The sequence below is a fragment of the Notamacropus eugenii genome, chromosome 2, assembly GCF_028372415.1.
Source record: "Notamacropus eugenii isolate mMacEug1 chromosome 2, mMacEug1.pri_v2, whole genome shotgun sequence".
NCBI classification, from domain to species: Eukaryota; Metazoa; Chordata; class Mammalia; order Diprotodontia; family Macropodidae; genus Notamacropus; species Notamacropus eugenii.
The window spans coordinates 410106754-410125468 of NC_092873.1; the positions used below are offsets into that span (position 1 = coordinate 410106754).

The window sequence follows — 18715 nt, forward strand, 5'->3', positions numbered from 1 at the left end:
TTTCACTGATTTTACCTGTACTTAATAATCCTCACCACGATTACCTAATAATGAATCTTATCCTCATGCTGCTTTCTGTCTTGTATAAAAGCGCCTACAAAAGGAGGCAGCATGTGGTCTAGTGAATAGAGAGTTGGCCTTGGAGGCAGGAAGGCTTGAGGTTAAGCCGGTTTGATCGGGCAAGTCATTTCACCTCTTGGTTCCCCAGGCTACTCTCTCATAGTCTGTCGAAGACTACAAGTTTCAGAGCAGGGCACAGTCTGTGTTAATAGAGGGAGTTCTTCACCAAGAGTTCCTAAAACAATTAAACTGCAGGCTCTGTTGAAAATGAAAAAAAAGAAATCCCACCAAGGCATACTTCTTTGGAACGTTAGCTAAAATTTTGTAGAAACAGTGTTTATGACACTTGTAGGTTCAGTGCCTTATTTCTTCTAGGCCAGAGGCACATGTTAATGAGCATAACTGGCCTGGTCATTTCAAAGGGGTTGTGAAATTTAAAATATAACCATGACTTGCCTTTCATAGTAAATAGTCCTTTGTAGTCAGCCTGGTCTATTTTTAACATTTTTAGGCAACAGATAATGGCAGCACTAAACTCCCAGACTGCTGTGCAGTTCCAGCAGTACGCGGCCCAGCAGTATCCAGGGAACTATGAGCAGCAGCAGATTCTCATTCGCCAGCTGCAAGAGCAGCATTATCAGCAGTACATGCAGCAGTTGTATCAAGTCCAGCTCTCGCAGCAACAGGTACGCTAGCCTCAGAGCGCAGTGCTAGGGAGCGTCCAGGTTGATTGGGGCAGAGAGCCGTTCTGGCATGGAGTGGCTGAGAGACGGCATGCTCCAGCAAGATGGGATCAGGGGAGGCCTGAGTTCCACTCCAGCCTCTGAGTCTCAGTAGTTCTGTGAGTCTTCATTTCCTCATTTGTAAAAAGGAAATAATCTCTCTAGTGTAGTATATTTTTCATGAGATTGTTGAAAGGAACACATGAAATAATCTATGTAAAACACTTGGTAAACCTTAAAGCACCATAGAATTATCCGTTATAATTTTGATGGCATAGAGAATAGAGAGCTAGCCTCGTAGCCCAGAAAGTTTGACTTCAAGTTTCACTCTGACTCAAGCTGGCTGTGTGACCCTGAGACAAGTCCCTGACCTTCCTGGTGCCTCCGACAGCTCTCTCAAGACCCTTGGCTTGTAGAGAAGATGCTGATCTGCCATGGTAGAGGGCATTTCCTCACCTGAAGCTCACCTGCCTGTAAAATCATGGAGCCAGGCCATGTCTCTAGATCAATACTAGTGAACTTTACGCTGTGATCCAAGGTAAAAGGGAGCTTTAGTTTTACCTCGAGTTACCTTTGGCCAGGTTGTAGATGTGATTTCATGGGCAGTTACAAAGCAAAATATATTTGAAGTAGCATGTTTTGTTAGTTTTTAAAAATGAGTGTTAAATTGACAAAAGAATGCCTCCAGAAGTTGCTTTTATCGTCTCTTACAACCTGGAAACAATGACAGTGGGTATTGATATGAGAGTATAAATTGGGATCAGTATAGACCAGCAAATTGTGTTGTCTGAAGCAGCTGCAAAGTGTGGATGAGTCCTCAATCTCCTGAGGATCCCAGCAATCCCTAGACTAGGGAACCCCCAGGAGCCAGACAGTCCAGGAACTGCCCACCAGTCAAGACAATCTGCCTGATGAGGTGGGAAGAATGTTATAGAGCAGGTGTGAATGGACCTAAATTTTTTGGTTGTTCCCTGTATATTTTTAGACAAATCATTGAATAATAACTAGTTAACATTTTATAGTATAGTATATATAGTATTTTAAAGTTTGCAAAGTTCGGTAAACGTATTTCATTTGATCATCACAACAGCATTATGAGGTAGGTATTACTATTAGGTCCATTTTATAGATGAGGATGCTGAACCTGAGAGAGAGTAAATGACTTACCTGAAGTCACTTAGCTCACTGGGGTCTAAGGGAAAATCTGAAGGTAAGCCCTCATCCACCCATTATGCCAGGTTGCCTCTGCATTTCATTGGAGACTTCTTCTTTTAAGTGAGGAATGTTGGGGTCTGTTATAAGGATTTCTTGCAACTGTAGATTTTCTGATCCTGTATCTCCTTCACTTGGGCTGAAAGCAGAAATTGCCTCCTCCTCCCTCCCCTGGTGGCTATAAGTGTGAATGATGCTGCCTGGGGACCTGATTTGGCCTTGGCTTGTGGACTGGAAGCTCCCATCTGGCCTGATAGTTGTAGGTAGATTGTGAGGCAGTATTCTCTGGAGCATTGGACATCACATTATAGTGTATCATAAGAGCGCTGGGCTAGAAATAAGCTCTTGTGGAAGGAGCACTGGACTAGAAGCCAGAGTTATAGTACTGCCTCTGCCAGAATCTCTAGGAACTTAAGCAGATAATTTAAACTTCAAGTGATTCTCTCTACCTCAGTTTTCCAGTCTTAAAAAAGTGATGGTAACCGAACCCTCCCTTTCCTCATACTTAGCATGAGTAGAGGGATGAGATGAAGCCCCAATTCTGAGGCCTTATTTTGATAAAGAGATAGCCCTGGGATTTTGAAATGTATACATGTGGAGATCAGATTCTTGACAGCTCCACCAACTCTTAGAGACTTTGCCTTACAGTCTTTTCATCTGCTGGCTACGTTTTTTATTTCTTTTAGCTGTGATAGAACAATTATGAGCAACGAATCTGAATGAAGCTAGAGAGGCTATATTCCTCCTATTTATTACTAAAATAGCACAAAAGCACATAGGGTTAGAGTTATACAAATTTACAAATGTATAGCATATTCTTTGGAACACAGAATTTGTGAATTCTCTTCTTCTGACATTTAACAGACTTGACAGCAAGAATATAGAGGACAGAATGAAGTAAGTTGGCATGTCCTTTGAGTCCTTGTAAAATCATATCCTGAAATCTAGTTTATGAATTACATGTTTGATGTATATGAAAACTACAAGATATCACTGATTTGTCTTGAAAAGTGGTAGATGCAAAATGAAAACTCATTCCATTTCCAAGTTGTGTTTTTGGAGGAATATGCATACTAGGCATACTAGTCCCAACTGTGACATGGTAATATATGTTCCCCAACCTAGCTCTACAAAATCATACAATGAAAATCACAGAGCTTGTGGAAGAAATGGGCTTACAGGTATAACGCAAATATTTTGTCAGTAACGTGTAAAAAAGATAGCAATCTAATAAAAAAAATAATAGCATAGTTTTATGCATGTTAAATGAGTAAGAAATGCATTGATACTGCAATAAATAGTGACTGCATCTGTAGCCTTGGACCTGGGCTGCTCAAGCAATAATTCTGGGCCTTGGGGCTGCAGTATAGCAAAAAGAGAAGAGGTTTGGACCAGCCTTCCTCCATCCACAGTTCTATTGCATCAGAAGATATACATAAATGTGGAACTATAACTTGGAAAAAGACCTGAAATTTCCTCATAGAAATGGGCATTTTTTGAAGGGTTTCATTTTTTGAGTAATTGTGAAGTGGTACAGTTTTTCTGCATTTTCATTTTTTATTGTAGAGGAAATCTTGTAGAAGCAAACTCAAAAGTTGCATTATTAAATTTGTTCATTAATATATTAATTGTACTGGAACAAATTTACATTTACAGACAAGTGTTATAGCTGAAGTTGTTGTATATGTTTACATACATACTTTAATAGCTATAGGAGAAAAAATATTTTTGAGCAGTTTTCTTTCATTTGTAGCTTCCATTCTTTAAAGCTTTCTTTTTTTTAATTGGCATTAAGATAAATTGCATGGGTATGGGTGTGTGTGTTTTTGTGTTGCTTTACATAACATCTCATTTGATTCTCAACATTTTTGTGAGGTAGGTGTGACTAATTATTATCTCCATTTTATAGTTGAGGAAATTTGGCCTTGTTCAGATACAGATGAGACTAAATTGGCCTCTAAGAGCCCTTCTAAATTCTCGTATTGTGTGACTGGCTAAAATGTGTAAGAAACAGTCATTTCATTCATGATTCCTCTTTAATTTTAAATCAGATGTTGCATCATCTAATGTTGCAAAAGACTTTTTGTAAAATCATATTACAGTTGTAAAGTTGCTCATGCAAATTTTTGTAAACAGTTTCTCAGTTAATGAGTAGAAAGCCTTCCTGAATATAGAAAAAACCAAAATCCTGGAGGAGAATGCTAGAGCATACTAGAACAACAGACTAGAAAACACTGATAAACTCCTGGTAAGTCATTTGAAAAGAGTCATTTAACTGGGCTTCAGTTTCCTTATATGTAAAATGAGATGTTAGATATGTGCAAAAATATTTTCAGCAGCTCTTTTTTTTTTGGTGACAAAGAATCAGAAAAGGAGAGAATGCCCATAAGGTGGGGGTGTGGTGGAATACTGTTGTGCTGTAAGAAAGAATGATCATGATGGCCAACCATTATTCTAGAGGACTTCTGATGAAACGTGCTTCATTATCTCCAGATAGAGATGTGATGGACTCAGAGTGCAGATGGAGACATTTTTTTGGACTTGGCCAGTGAGAGAATTTGTTTTGCTTGATTATGCATTGTTTGTTAACAGTTGTTTTATTTTTCTTACTTGCTTGGTGAGAAAGGAGGATGAGGAGAAGGGAGAGAGGTCAGATATTTGTGAAAATTAAATTTGTTTAAAAAATGAAATGAGAGGTTAGAGTAGATCTCTGAGATCCTTTTGCCTATTAAAACTAAATTCAAAAGCTGTCACTCCTTTGTCTGCCTCCTTATTCCTGGCTCTTGAAGGCAATACATATTCTGTAGGTAGTGTAATGTATTTGATAGTCATTGACTTGGAGTTGCAAAGACCTGAGTTCAAATCCTGGCTTAGACTTTTGCTAGCTATATAACTGAATAAATCATTTCAATTCTTTGTGCCTCACTTTATTAATTTGCAGAATAAGAGGGTTGGATTTGATGGCCTCCAAGGTCTCTTCAAGCTCCAAATCTAATACTAGTACTCTTTGAACGTGGTAGTTTTCCTGATAACTTCCAGTTGAGATTATTGAATGATCTCTAAAAACTAAATACATTATTTCTAAATACATTATTTCTAGAAGGGATAGTTTTTTTTGGTATCCCTTGATTGTTACATTGGTGGCAGTTTCCTATTAGTATGGAATAATATAGTTCATCAACAACAAAACTTTAGTTTAAAAAATTTCCTAACATGTTGTTGATACGTTGTTTTATGTGCTTTTTGGAGGATTGGGTTGACGCTTGCACTCTTTACAAATTTAACATAATAATTATTTGGGGTAGGTAGATATTTGCTTCTGGAAAGAAAACATTTTGAAAAAAATATATTCCCCAAGAGTACAAGTTCTAGTAGACTCAAACAGCTTTTATCAGTTAGGTGTATTGTGTAGTCTCTGCTAACTGCTATTAGTCCAGGTGATTTCAAAATAATATGTAGGTGTTTCAGGCTTTTCTACATTTTCCCCTTTTGTTGAAAGGGTTGCATCGTATCATGAAAGAGTCATTCTTCACATTTTATGTTTTTCTTGAATTATAGGCAGCATTGCAGAAGCAGCACGAAGCAGCAACAACTGGAGCGGCTTTGCCTGCAGCATCGAAGGTGAATGCAGCCTCACCTGGTGAGATGCTTGCAGTCAATGGACAGGCCAAACCTCACCCAGACAGCTCTGCAAAAGAACCGGAACCAGAAATTTCAGAGGAAGTCCTAGAGAATGGACCAAAAGGTATTACCAGGAATTTGCATATATTAGTATTCCTACTTAAGACTCTAAATATGAGAAATCCACGAGGGTGAGTTGAACATATTTGAATATTTACCCATGAGAGCATTAACAGTGGTCGATTGAGCAGCATTTTTTGCCTTTATAAACTAAACATACTGCATCCAGTAGACTTGTCTCTAAGAGTTTTGAAATAAATTAAAATTAATTTCTCTCTTTTATGTGATTTTGATCGTGTTATTTATCCAATAGATTTAAAGGTAAAAATATAATATTGTGTGATAGACATCTCATCCCAGGCATATATTCCTCTTGAATGATGAGGACAGCAGCAATAATAGTGCTATGTGGTGACTGTAATGGAAAGAACTAAAGCATGCTTTATGGCTTCTCTCTGGAACATTTCATAGAAAGTAGCATCGAAAGATCCTTAGAGATGCATTGGTGTGCCATTCTTCTTACCAACAGGCACTATCAATATCTTCACAAGGGATCTTTTGAGTAAAATCTCTATAATTGAATATGGAAAGCCTGCCCAAAGTCCAGGGTATATCTCTGCTTCTTTGTATCCATTGTTCTGCCATTCACTTCAGTCTCTAAGAAATTTGTCAGGTTTCCTCTGAGTTTTCACTTTCTAAAACTTTTAGAGATAGATTTATTTCCTTGCTTTATGCAAACTAAAATCCAATCCAGATTTCCTTAGACTATCAACCAACCCCTAGTAAGTTTATCTCCATGTGTTTAGTTTCCTTTCTTTGTTAAAAGCCCCGTCAGTTATTCATGAGACTTCAGGAATTACCCTGGAAATGCTATTGCTGAAGTCCCTTTTATAAGTGAAGTGTAAAAACCGGTTGTAAATAAGACTGTGAATTGTATTTGATAAGGAAGGATTGATGAGAATTGAGATATTGCATGACTTCTTCTGTGTGCCCATAATATTGAGGTAGTTTCAATATATTGAGCCTACAAAGAAACAGTTCCATGGGATTGAGGAGGAGAAGGAAGAGAAGTAACTCTTGAGGCTTATCACTAGGTTGGTAGGTAAACCTGGGTTGTCAAAGTAATGTTTAGAATACAGATATTATATAACACATATTGTTATTTAGATATTAAATATAAATACATGTTTAACTTTTATGAGTTCTCTTGTTGCTAGAATCTGTTCCTGTAATAGCTGCACCTTCCATGTGGACAAGACCTCAGATCAAAGACTTTAAAGAGAAGATTCGGCAGGATGCAGATTCAGTGATTACGGTGGGCAGAGGAGAAGTAGTCACTGTCCGAGTACCTACACATGAGGAAGGATCTTATCTCTTCTGGGAGTTTGCAACAGACAATTATGACATTGGGTTTGGGGTATTTTTTGAATGGACAGTATCTCCCAATACTAACGTCAGTGTGCATGTCAGTGAATCCAGTGATGATGATGAAGAAGATGAAGGTAGAGTAGCTTTTTCATAATTATACTTAAAAATAAAAGAATATATATGTTATAAAAATCTTTGGCAAACATGACAGAAAGAGACATGATTTTTGAGATGTATTTTTGAGTGGCAGAGGCTGAGGGGTGGGGGTGGAGGTGGGAAAGAATTCCAGGTATAAGGAACAGCATGAACATAAGGCATTGGAAGGGAGGGATGGTATAGTACATAATATGGACAAAAATGACTTCCCCAGTTTGGCAGAAGCACAGTGTACAGGGAAGGGAATGGTATGGGAAAGGACTGAAAAGTTAGGATGAAATCACATTGTGGAGGACCTGGAATCAGGAATTTAAACTTCATTACATAGCCATTAGGGAGTCATTTAAAGATTTTGTGCATGGGAGTGACATAATCAGATATGTGTACTTAAAAGATTAATGTGGCACCAGCATGAAGGATGGTTGGACAGCAGAAAGTAGTGGAAGATGAGCTTAGTTTTAAATATGTAAAGTTGCTGGTGCCACTGGAATATCCTGATGGAGACATCTTTTGGGTATTTTAAGTTAAATGCATGATTCTCAGTCTTGAATTCTCTTCTGGAGATTAATATGCAGGAGTCTTCTGTAGAGGAAAGGGAAGCCTTGGGAGTGAGTGGTAGTGCTGAAGGAGAGAGTGGAGAAAGGGAGCAGGGAGATCTGAACACTGAAATTCATGGAGTCTGCAAATAGAGCTGGCTGAGGAACCCTGAGGGCAGCACACAGTTGGGTTTAGTAGATCTTTTAATCATGTGCTGTATGTGCATTACTAAGTAGTTAACAACTTGGTTTCATCACTTCCCTTTTCCTAGAAAAACTCAATTCCACTCATTTCTGGGCACCATGTAGGCATGTTAGTGTTTGCTCATTGGAACGGCAACTGCATTTTAAAGTGTTTAGTATTATCATCTTTTGCATTCCCTGATGAATCACCAGATATCATGGGTATTCTATAAAGTATTTATTGAGGTGGTTAACATTCCTATGGAACATTAAAGTTTAAAGAACACTTCTTGAGACAAAGTGTAAGGCAAAAAAAACATTTACTATTCTTTCACTTAATTCTGCAGCCTCATAAGAAAATACATTGTTGTACTTTAGGTACTCCTCTACAGATTTGCAGTTGTCAGGGCCCTTAGAGATTACTGAGTCCGGTTTCCTCATTTTTTACAGAGGAGTGAAATGCTTGGCTTGGGGTCATATAGGGAGGAAGTGATAGTTAGAATTTGAATTTCAGTACCCTGAGTCTTGAGTCCATTGCTAGTTGGATTACCCTGTGCTGGCTCAGTTTCGCTACACATCATTTATCATGTGCATGATCACAAAGTCCTTAGCAAATAAAAGCTGCGTTTTAAAAAACAGTTTAATACTTTGTTGATTAAATTGTCTATATCATGATGGTGGATTTCTTTTTAACCTTTAAGTATGTCTGTTGCTCCTTATAATCTGGGCTCATACATACATATGTCTGAAAGGACAAAGAAATCACCAAATCCTTTCCTCGATGGTGCACTTTTAAAGAAGCCTTAAAATTTAGATAACCCAGGACCTATTCAGGCAGGCTTGAACAGTAGGCAGAGTGTGGTAGGAGGTGTCTCTTCCCAAAATATATATATATATATATATATATTTAAAAATATGTTTTAGTCCAAGGGACCATTCTCCTGTATTACTTTGTACTTTCCCCTTTTGTCTTTTGTTCTGAACAGTTTTTATACTGATTAAAAGGTGTTTTTCTTGCTTATTGTGGTGATGTATAGTCTAAAACCTTTATCCTAAATCCAGATCTTCAGTTAATGGGCTTGTGTCTTACATACAAGGACATAGAAAGTTTCTCATCTGCAAATGAGCTCGATTTTAGTTTAGTTTTTTTTTTCCTGCAGTGAAGCAAATTTGATATGCTTTTGGAGAATTCAGGTTTTACAGGTTTTGCCAATTGGCCCTCATGCTTTTAAAAACCTGCTTTTTATATTGACATCATAGAAAACGATTGCCTTGTAAGTTCAGGTTCCTTTAGTCTTTTAGGTAATATACACTAAGTTTGTACATGCTGAGAGGAGCCTTAGGGATCAACTAATCTAACCCTCCTGAGTTGATTTAAAAAAAAAAAAAAAGACTAGCTCTCCCTTTGTCATACCGAAGCTGCAAATAGAGGGGCTGGGGCCCAGGCCCACTATTGATCAACAATAGTAGTCTTGACCTGTTCCATGTTTTTACCTGGGCCCATTTATCCATCCTTAGGCAATTTGGTGATTCCCTTCCCCTGTTGTATTAATAGTAGCTGATATCTATTTAGGACTTTAAAGTTTATGCAGCTCTTTACAAATATGATTTTGTACTCTCAACAATCCCAGGAGGTAGATGCTCTTATTATCCCCATTTTACACTTGATACACAGAAAAATTAAGTGACTAAGTGACTTGTCCAGGTCACAAGGTAGTTAAATATCTATACCAAGAGGTGAATTTGGGACTTCTTGACCTCAAGTCCAACATTGTCACTGTGCCACCTAGTTGCCGTGTTTATGACTCATGCAATCTGATTGGAGTAGCTAGCCCCCTGCAGCTTAGAATTCCAGGCTCCCTGTTTTATCAAGAAGGAAACCAAGCACTAAACAACTAAAGTGATTTTCTCAGGGTCACTAATGTAGGTGCTTTTATTTTCTTTTATTTAAAGAGATTAGACTAAGGTAAAGAGGGTAGAAATGGCATAAAAACACAGAAACTATACTAATGTGCTGCCAAGTTCCATAGTTCTAGTATGGATTGAGGGAAATGATAACCACTTTAGTTGAATTGTTTGAAGTAGATATGATTTTTTTAGATCCATGAAAATTTTCTATCTTCATTCTTTTTCTTTCTTCTTTTTTTCTTCTTTTTTTTTTGTTAACAGAAAACAGTGAAGAAAAAGCCAGAAGGAAGTCCAACAAGCCTCAGCTAGATGAAATTGTACCTGTGTACCGACGAGACTGTCATGAGGAAGTATATGCTGGCAGCCATCAGTACCCAGGGAAAGGAGTCTATCTACTTAAATTCGACAACTCATATTCTTTATGGAGATCAAAAGTAGTCTACTACAGAGTCTATTATACTAGATAAAAGTGGTGTTACAATATCTGTTGAGGCTTGGGCTGGGCAGAAGATGGCCTTTTATTTGGGAATCTCTTCTAACATTACAGAGCGTTAGAGTCAGTGTTTACCCCATTTGGTTCTGGTCTGGCAGTCTGTGAACTCTTAAAGAGTCAAGATTACCCCCAAGACTCCTGTTATTATTATTACAAGAATTCTTTGGTGTTTAAAAGAGATCTCCAGACTCATCCAGCACTTAGGGGTTAACCAAGAGAGTCACTGGTGGATGGTGCTTAAGCTGAAATTACGTGAGTTACAGATGTTAAATCCCTCAAACCTACTAAATGAAATGCCCCAGTGTGAACCCTATTTGGCTGAAGGTTAGTCCACTGTTGCCTGCTCCATGTGCTTTGTGATTGCTAACAGTTGAATTGCCTTTTAGTTTGAAGTCCTTCTGTTAATGGACTATAGCTATGTTTTGAAATGTCTGGGTTTTTTGGTACAATTAGAAATTCAAAATTGTTACCTAAAGCAGTTTTTATAATAACTTGTCTCTCTTTGGCCGTCTCTTCTGCATAATCCAAATGGCAAGACTTAGATCACCTTTATATTTGGTTAGTCCAAAGTGATACAAAGAAGGATTCTCTAGAAGAATTGGATGCTAGAATTTGTTAAACCAGAGTGATGAATGAGTTATAGTACCAACATAGGTGGTACTAGTGAGTCAGCTGTCTCTCAGCTGACTGGCTTCCCATTTCTGCCCAAAACTGACTACCAGTAGCAAAAAAGAGTTAATAAATTGGCTTGATTGGCTTTTTATGTCAAATATCAAACCCAGTTTTCTACCCAGTTCAGTAATCTTGCTTTGTATTTTGTAAATGCAAATTGATACCTGGGGCATTTAAATATTTTAAATCATTTTAGTATATAATTCAGTGTGTGGGGATTCAGGTTGTACTGATAAATCACTGCCGCTTCATTTTCTCATATTTGGTACCACTTGTGCACAAATCCTATGTAATTCTACTTTAGAATTAAGTATGGTAGAAAGTTGAAATGCCCCATCACATACCTAAATTTTAAAGTCTCCTAGCTTTAATCTGCATTATGTCTGTCATGGATGATGTTGGAGCATCTTGTGGTTCTGTTCAGTTGAAGCAAATATGGATTTGTCTGGTCCGTATTTGTGAAAGCAGTTGACCAGTATAGGGAGCCTTGGAGAAATGTAATGTAGACAGATGTTAATATACATTTAACACTGTTAATGTATGTTTTTGAAATATATGGATTTTTAAAAACCATAAATCACTTCTTGAAGAAGGATTTCCATTAATTAGTTGCAATTTGTACAGTTCAATACCTAATGGGGACACTTGGAGTTTTACGTGTTTGGGTTTGTTTCTGTTTGATCCTTGGTTTTGTGTATATAGATAGATATATATACATATATCTCACTTTTTTCTCTCCTCATTGACCAACTGGTTTTTTTCTCCTAAGTAGCCCCACAATGCTTAATTTGAGGTTTTTGAATTTGGTTCAGAAACGTAATACCAGCTTATGGCTATCACTGCTGTTACATCCAGAACATTTTGAAGGCAGTCTGCTCTCTTGTACGTACAGAATGTAAAACCAATGGGGTTAGGCAGTTTCTTGCTTTTTTTTTTATTATTGAGAAGAATTCTGTATTTAAAAATGTAAAATAAACATTTTAAAAAAGCAGACATTAATATATTTCTTCCAGGATTTGATTACAGAATCTGACCTCACCCACACTGAGGCTGTCTTGCTCATAGAATATCATTGTTCTTGGGAGCAGCATAAATTGCTTTAAATGACAACAGTTCATCACGTGTTCACGTCAAAACTTTTTAGTTTTAAACTTTTTTTTATTCCCTTTGGCTGTGGATTAGAACAGTGCAAATATAATTTCAAAAATACTTTAATATATTTAATCAGTTAAAATACATTTACTTGTAACTGCTTGACTTTTTAAAAAAAAAATATGGTTGTTTTCTGAAGTATTAGTACTGTACTTCCCTATTCAGGTATGACAAAAAGAAATGTATTAAAGGGCCTTTTCTGTTTTTAAGAAGGCCTAGTTTTTTAAAAAAGCAACACACAAAAAACCTCTTTTCTGACCAACTCTTTTCCTTTCTGCTGTAAATTATGCTTGTGTGTTCAAGTAGATTTAATTTTTTCAAACTTATTGATTAAAAGCACTGCCTTTGTTCAACATTTTGTTCTAAAACAGTTTTTTCCTCCTTCACAATTGTGCACACATATTGTTACCTGAGACATGTGAAGAATGTTCTGAAATAGAACATGAAATGGGGCAGCCAACTTGCTGATTCTGAAAGTTGACATTTAAGAAGCAGGGGAGCACACCTTTTTGGTGTTATCTGGAATACCAGGAATTGACTCATTTAAAATAGACCTTCCTTGGTTCTAGTGATTGCAGAGTAACTTTTCTTTTTTTTTCTGAGAGATAGTTGGACATTTTAACCTACTTCCATTTGTTACATGGAGGTTGAGCGAAATAAAATGATTAGGTTGGCATACCTGTTTCTGAAACACCATGCAGCCAGTTCAGGAGCTAGTTGAGTCTGTTGGTTTGGTGTTTGTAGAGGACCTGTTGGTGGCTGCCATTTTATGAGAGAAGCAATTATTTTGGCTTGGAGCCTGAGAAGACACTTACTAAAAATAATTTGTAATGCTATAATAAACATATGCCTATTATGCCAGCCCCCTAACTCTATATCAGAACAACATTTTGTTAGCGAGCAGGCACCCAGTGGAGTGTCAGAGGACTGGAAGATACTTACTTATCCTCCAGAAGAACTTGATCATCACCAAAGACATGAGCTACTCAGGAGCTGAAGTTGGTGAGGGAGGAGAGAGATCATCTGAAGCAGAACAGCTGGGAATAGTCACTCTGTTGAATGTGTTTTCAATCTTTGGTTTTAGAATCTGGTTCTTGACTTCACATTTACAACTAGAATTATTTGACTTAGTTTTTGGTAGATTTTTTTCAAAGTTTAATTATTGTCTCTCATTCCCTATCTGGAATGTTAGGGTAGTGGTCTTTCTGATTAGAGACATAGGAAAGAAGCATCCACTATCCTTACAGACCACACTGTTATTTATAATTATTACTCATTTAATAACATAAAATTCTGCCTTTGCTTGTGAGCTTTTCAGGTAGTCTCATTTGTAATCAAGATTAACATTAACACAGTTAATTGATACCTAATAATTACAGTAGAAGTATAAAACCAATCCCTTCAGCCATTTGACAAGCTGTTGGAGAAATATCAGTTTAAATAGTTTTACACATTCATGGAAGAATAAAATAGAGCTGGAAGGTACCCTAGATCTAGTCCAGCCCGCTCATTTTATAGGAAATGGATATAAGAAAACTGTCCCAGAGAAATTAAGTGGCCTACCTGAAGTGATGTGGTTAGCAACGGGCAGTCATTTGGTTTCTTGCCTTTACATTCACACACATGCATGCACACATGTGTGTGTGTGTACTTTGAAAAATGACTTCTTTACCCACCATCAAATACAATATGAACGTTGCTTAATTAATACAAATTGTGTCAAGTTTCCATTTTCCCAAGAGTATGAAATGGCTATATGTAAAATGTGTTTGGGTGTATGTAAATGTCCTTGAAATCATTTTCTGCACGTGTTCAGTGAAGAGAGCAACAGAGAGTTGAGATTGTTAGCTGAAGGCCCCTGATCCTCTAATATTGTTTGGGAATATTGGGTGGGTGTGATCTGAATTTGTGTAGTCCCCCAGTATTTTTTGCATAAGTAGCAGCACATCCATTGGTTATACACATACAGAATATGACACAAACAGTTATCTATACTTGAAAAAGCACTTTTGCGGGGAAAGGTTATATTAGTCATGAAAGCCCTGATCATATGCTTGTTGCCATGAAGTAATAGGCAAAGATTCCTAGAAGAACTGACATCCTTTAACTTTCCATTCAGACTTGAACCTTATGTACCACATCTTCTCTGTTTCAGTGACTCAGGCTCCGGATCATCTGCAGATTTGGGTGGTGCTTCGGGATTAAATGGCTTCTCTTTTGCCTATAAGCTATATATTTCTGTGAATGAATTTATCAGTTCTTGGATCCAGTGACCCTTCCTATGATTTCCTGATGTGTACCTAGACCACTTCTGTCTCTTTGAGACACCTAGACTTCTTCCAGTCAACCCCTCAAGTTTCCTTCAATAGAAGACTTAGGTATGCAATGGCCTGTTTTGCCCTTTGTATTTATTGGGTGAAATTTTGAAATGATCTTATAATGGTTGCCGTTTTCCTCCTAAATGTTTTTATCCCTGAGTCTGAAGCTCTCTTGTCAGAGGCATCTTGCCTGTCTCTCTCCTCCAGTTTTTAAAACAATATCCCCTACCATGTTCTTTAAGAAGCTTGGTGATTGTGCCAACCTAGATGGGAACTTGTGAGGTGTGATACTTTTCACACTCTAGCTGGGTCAGGATTTCTGGCTTTTTTAAACATTGAAGATGGGAGGGATTTGATCATAGTCCAAGTAAGACAAGATTATACCATCCCCATAACAGGATTTATACAGCTACCAAAGGAAATTTAATGAAGCATAGATCTAGTCATGTTACTTCACTGGTTAATAAACTCCAGTGGCTTCCTGTTACCTCTGGTATCAAATGAAAATGCCTGTTAATAATTAGAAACCTTGATTTCAGCCAGCTTTTTTGACTTATTATATGCATTATTTCCATTCATGCACTCTGTGGTCCAAGCCACCTGGCTTTCTTGCCACTCCTTACAGTACTCCATGTCCCATTTGTGCCTTTGTCTAGGCTATGCCCCATGCCTGGAATATACTCTTGTCACACCTCTGCCTAATTTCTTTCAAAGCTCAGCTCAGGTGCCACCTTCTGCAATAACCCTGTCCCGTATTCCCCAGCTGCTAGTGCCTCACACCCCAGATTATCTTGTATTTATGTATTTATTTTGTATACACTTAGATGTATACATGTTATTCCTCCCTTGTAGGATGTAAGCTCCTTGTGGGCAGTGACTGTTTGTATTCTCATGCTTGGCACACAGTAGGCACTTAATAAATGCTTGTTGGTTAACGTAATTCTGAAAGGGATTGGTATAGGTCTTTCATTTTATAATTGAGGGTCTGGAGAGGACCAATAACTTAGTCATGTAGCTGATAAGTAGCAAAGACAATCCGAGTCCTTTGACTTGCAAGTCTTGTGCTTTTGCTACTGCCCTGTGACTGCTTTCAGAGGGGTTTGAGATTGTGCCAGAAAACCACTCCAGGGCCAGGATCTGAACAGAACAAAGCTTTTCACTCCCTAAAATGTGTTTGTGGTTAATTCACTTGAGATATCTCTTTATTCCAAGTCTGCCTCCTCCTATGCTACAAAAGACCTTTTCAATATTTTACGATTTATCTTTTAAGGGCTTTTTTCTTATGGGAGAAAAATAAACCAAACAAGAAGAAAAGAAATAGAATAAGGCCAAACTTTAAACCCAGGTAGGGAGCATGAGCCTTAATTCTTAAGTATTCTCCCACCTATAGTTACCAAGGGTCAACCAGTCCTGAATTATGCAAACTGTTATATCCCTGAAGCAGCAATTAATGTTGCTGGGGCAAAACACTTACCCTTTGGAACCACCTGCAAAATGTGCCTTTACTCATGTGAATATGGTCTGAGATACCAGGTAAATAGCACATTTCCACAATTAGGTGGAAGTTTTCATCACCCTTCAGACATAGATGTTCTTTTGGAAAGGATACAGATGATTTTTTTCAATAAAATTAAATCTCTAAAGGATTACCAGCACTGAGAATTAGCTGGATATACTTTCTGAACGTGACTTGAACGTGACTTGAACGTGACTTTTAAACATGACGTGTAGTAAAGCAAGTTTTGCTGGAGTGACAGACGATATACCTTCAGAGTATCAGGAAAATGTGTATTTAAAACAGAATATTGACCACCCATACAGCTATGTACGGCGCTATCCAGCTCAGTGCATGTTATCCTGTATAAAATAGCTTGATGATTATCTGTGGCCCAAAATTGCCGATACACCAGATGGATGCTGTGTCCTTTCTGAACCCTGGGGCTAATAACAGGAGTCAAAGTACTCCACACTTAATCTTCCTTTTTCACTTGTCCCTTTTGATATTTTCAGGACATTAAAGTATAGGGCAGGGGTCTGTTGTCAACAGCCTGCATGATCTGAGAGCTAAGAATAATTTTTGCACTTGCAAATAATAAAAGTTTGTATTTAAAAATGTAAAAACCATTCTTCTGAGAAAATATGAAAAGCAAGTGTCAGGGCGCATTCCAGGAATTTGGAAGTTGGTATCCTTTCTTCATTGCCACAGCTGGCTAGCGTCTGCTGCAGTCTCTCTGGCCCTTAGTTTAATCATCTGTAAAATGGGAATGAGATTGAACTGGATTTCTAAAGTACTTTTCTGGTCTCTAACCTGTATTCCAACATTAACAGTTATTCTTGACCCTTCTGCTGCTGGTGCTCAGATTCTCAACCTTTGTGATGTCCAAGAGTATCTTGAAAGTCTCAGAGAATTTCAGCTTGAGGGGGTGGATGATAAAAATACCATAGGATGGGTTGGCCAGAAAGCTTGTCTTGCTGCCCTTACAAGTGCCAGCTGCTTTCTGTTGCTAGGCAACAGACCTGGGGCACAGCAGGATTTTGGCATTTCAGATTGAGTCTTTTTATGGGCCTTATTAATGCTACTCTAGGACATGAAAACAACTCAAGTCTGTAGTAGGCCAGTTCTCATTTAGCAATTATTTTTAAAAGATCTTGAATGTCTCAAATCTTTGCATATATACGTGTGTGTGTAACTCAAACTTAGTGGAATCAGATTGTTCAAACCATAAGTTTACTCTTTTTTTGTCAGTAACCTGTTTAATGCATTTTTGAAATGCTTAGATTTATTCATATTTTTATTTTGGTACAAGTTAGTACTGCCCTTCATAATGAACACTGAAACACCACTTTACAAAGTAACTTACTGGTGGACAGAAAGGAGGGCCATGCCTTTTCACTTAAACACAGCAGCACTAACTGTAACTAAGCTGTTGGACCATAATTTTGTTGCCCCTCCATGTTGGCTTGATTTACATTCTTGTGGCAGTCATTACAGTGTTATTCTTTTGCATCTGCTTTCTTCCCCCTGCATTACTTCATACAAATCTTCCCATGTTTCTTTGGAACATTTTGGACAAAACACTTTTCCTGCAGCATCCATTTAATGTTACCACATTATGTTCTTAAGAGGGAGTTTACATGATGGGGACCTTTGAAACTTTTCCTTACCTTCCCTGCAAGGGAGATAAAGAGTATGGCCAGGCTTGGCTTCAGAAAGGAGGCAAGGAGTTTACACAAATGGAGGAAGTAAGTAAAGTTATTTTTGTGACTCCTGCTCAGAAGAACTGCTTGATGGAGGAGTTACTGGCAGAGACATGTAAGGCCTCCTGTGAAAAGGACTGAGAACATGAGGAATATTCCCACAGCAAGATTTTTAAGATACCAGATCCTCAAAAGTAATTATTATTGGTTTGATCATTTTTTCAGCTGTTTTCCCTCCTGTTTTTTTCTAATGATGAATGAATTTTGAAGAAGTCAGTGGGGAAAAAAACAGGGAAATCACTCCTCATGCCAACATCTGTATGCAGATGTTGGTTCCTTCACTTCTGGCACACTTTGGCTCATCTGTTGTGGTGAGGTCTCTATATCTGTCACCCTACGGGGAGGGCAGTGAGAAGCTAACACCTTTTCTAGGACTAACCAGGCTTTCCTTGGCACAGTCCCCAGACTAGGTGAGTAAACAGGATTAAGTCAGCTGTCATAACTGCATTTCTTCCTTCCAAGTTAACTGAGAGTGGATTGATATTGTTTGCCCAACTACTCTACATGAATGGCTGGTGTCTTTCCAGTATTAGGAAACTCTCCATTCCTCCCCTATCTTACCCATTCCCTGGTTTGTACCAGTGAGGCTTTTCTGAGGATCAGGAGGAAGAGAGAGAGCTGATAACTAGTCCCCACAGCCTTATGTTTGAAATGCACAGATTAACTTGAGGAGTGGGAATGAGAAGGAAAGTTGGGGCTGGTTCTGTGAGTCAGCTGTCTATGACTGTGATAAGGAAGGGCACAAATGAAAAGCAAGAAAATCCCTTGCAGAATGAAACTTAGACTGATGGTCAAATATGTATATAATCTGTATGTCAAGGGCAGATTTGAAATGGAGAGTAACCAAGGGAGTTAAACGGTAACTGATTGAATTTGGATCTTGTGTTGATGCCAAGGTTTATAAAGGATTTTCCTCATAATGATCCTGTGAAGCTGTGTTGCAAATTATATCATCCCATTTTGCTGATGAAGAAACTGAGGACAGTGTTATACCAC

At 37.9% G+C, this 18715-nt stretch overlaps 1 protein-coding gene across 1 annotated transcript in view; it reads left to right on the forward strand.

Annotated features, from left to right (window-relative positions):
- The window catches only part of ACBD3 (acyl-CoA binding domain containing 3), a 39317-nt gene extending 26821 nt beyond the window's left edge, over nucleotides 1-12496 (forward strand). Inside the window, exons 5-8 of the mRNA XM_072647694.1 lie at nucleotides 572-746; nucleotides 5553-5739; nucleotides 6893-7177; nucleotides 10088-12496. Coding sequence (XP_072503795.1) covers nucleotides 572-746; nucleotides 5553-5739; nucleotides 6893-7177; nucleotides 10088-10293 — 853 coding nt within the window. The 3' untranslated portion in view covers nucleotides 10294-12496. The remainder of the gene's footprint in view (nucleotides 1-571; nucleotides 747-5552; nucleotides 5740-6892; nucleotides 7178-10087) is intronic.
- The last annotated feature ends 6219 nt before the right edge of the window (nucleotides 12497-18715 follow it).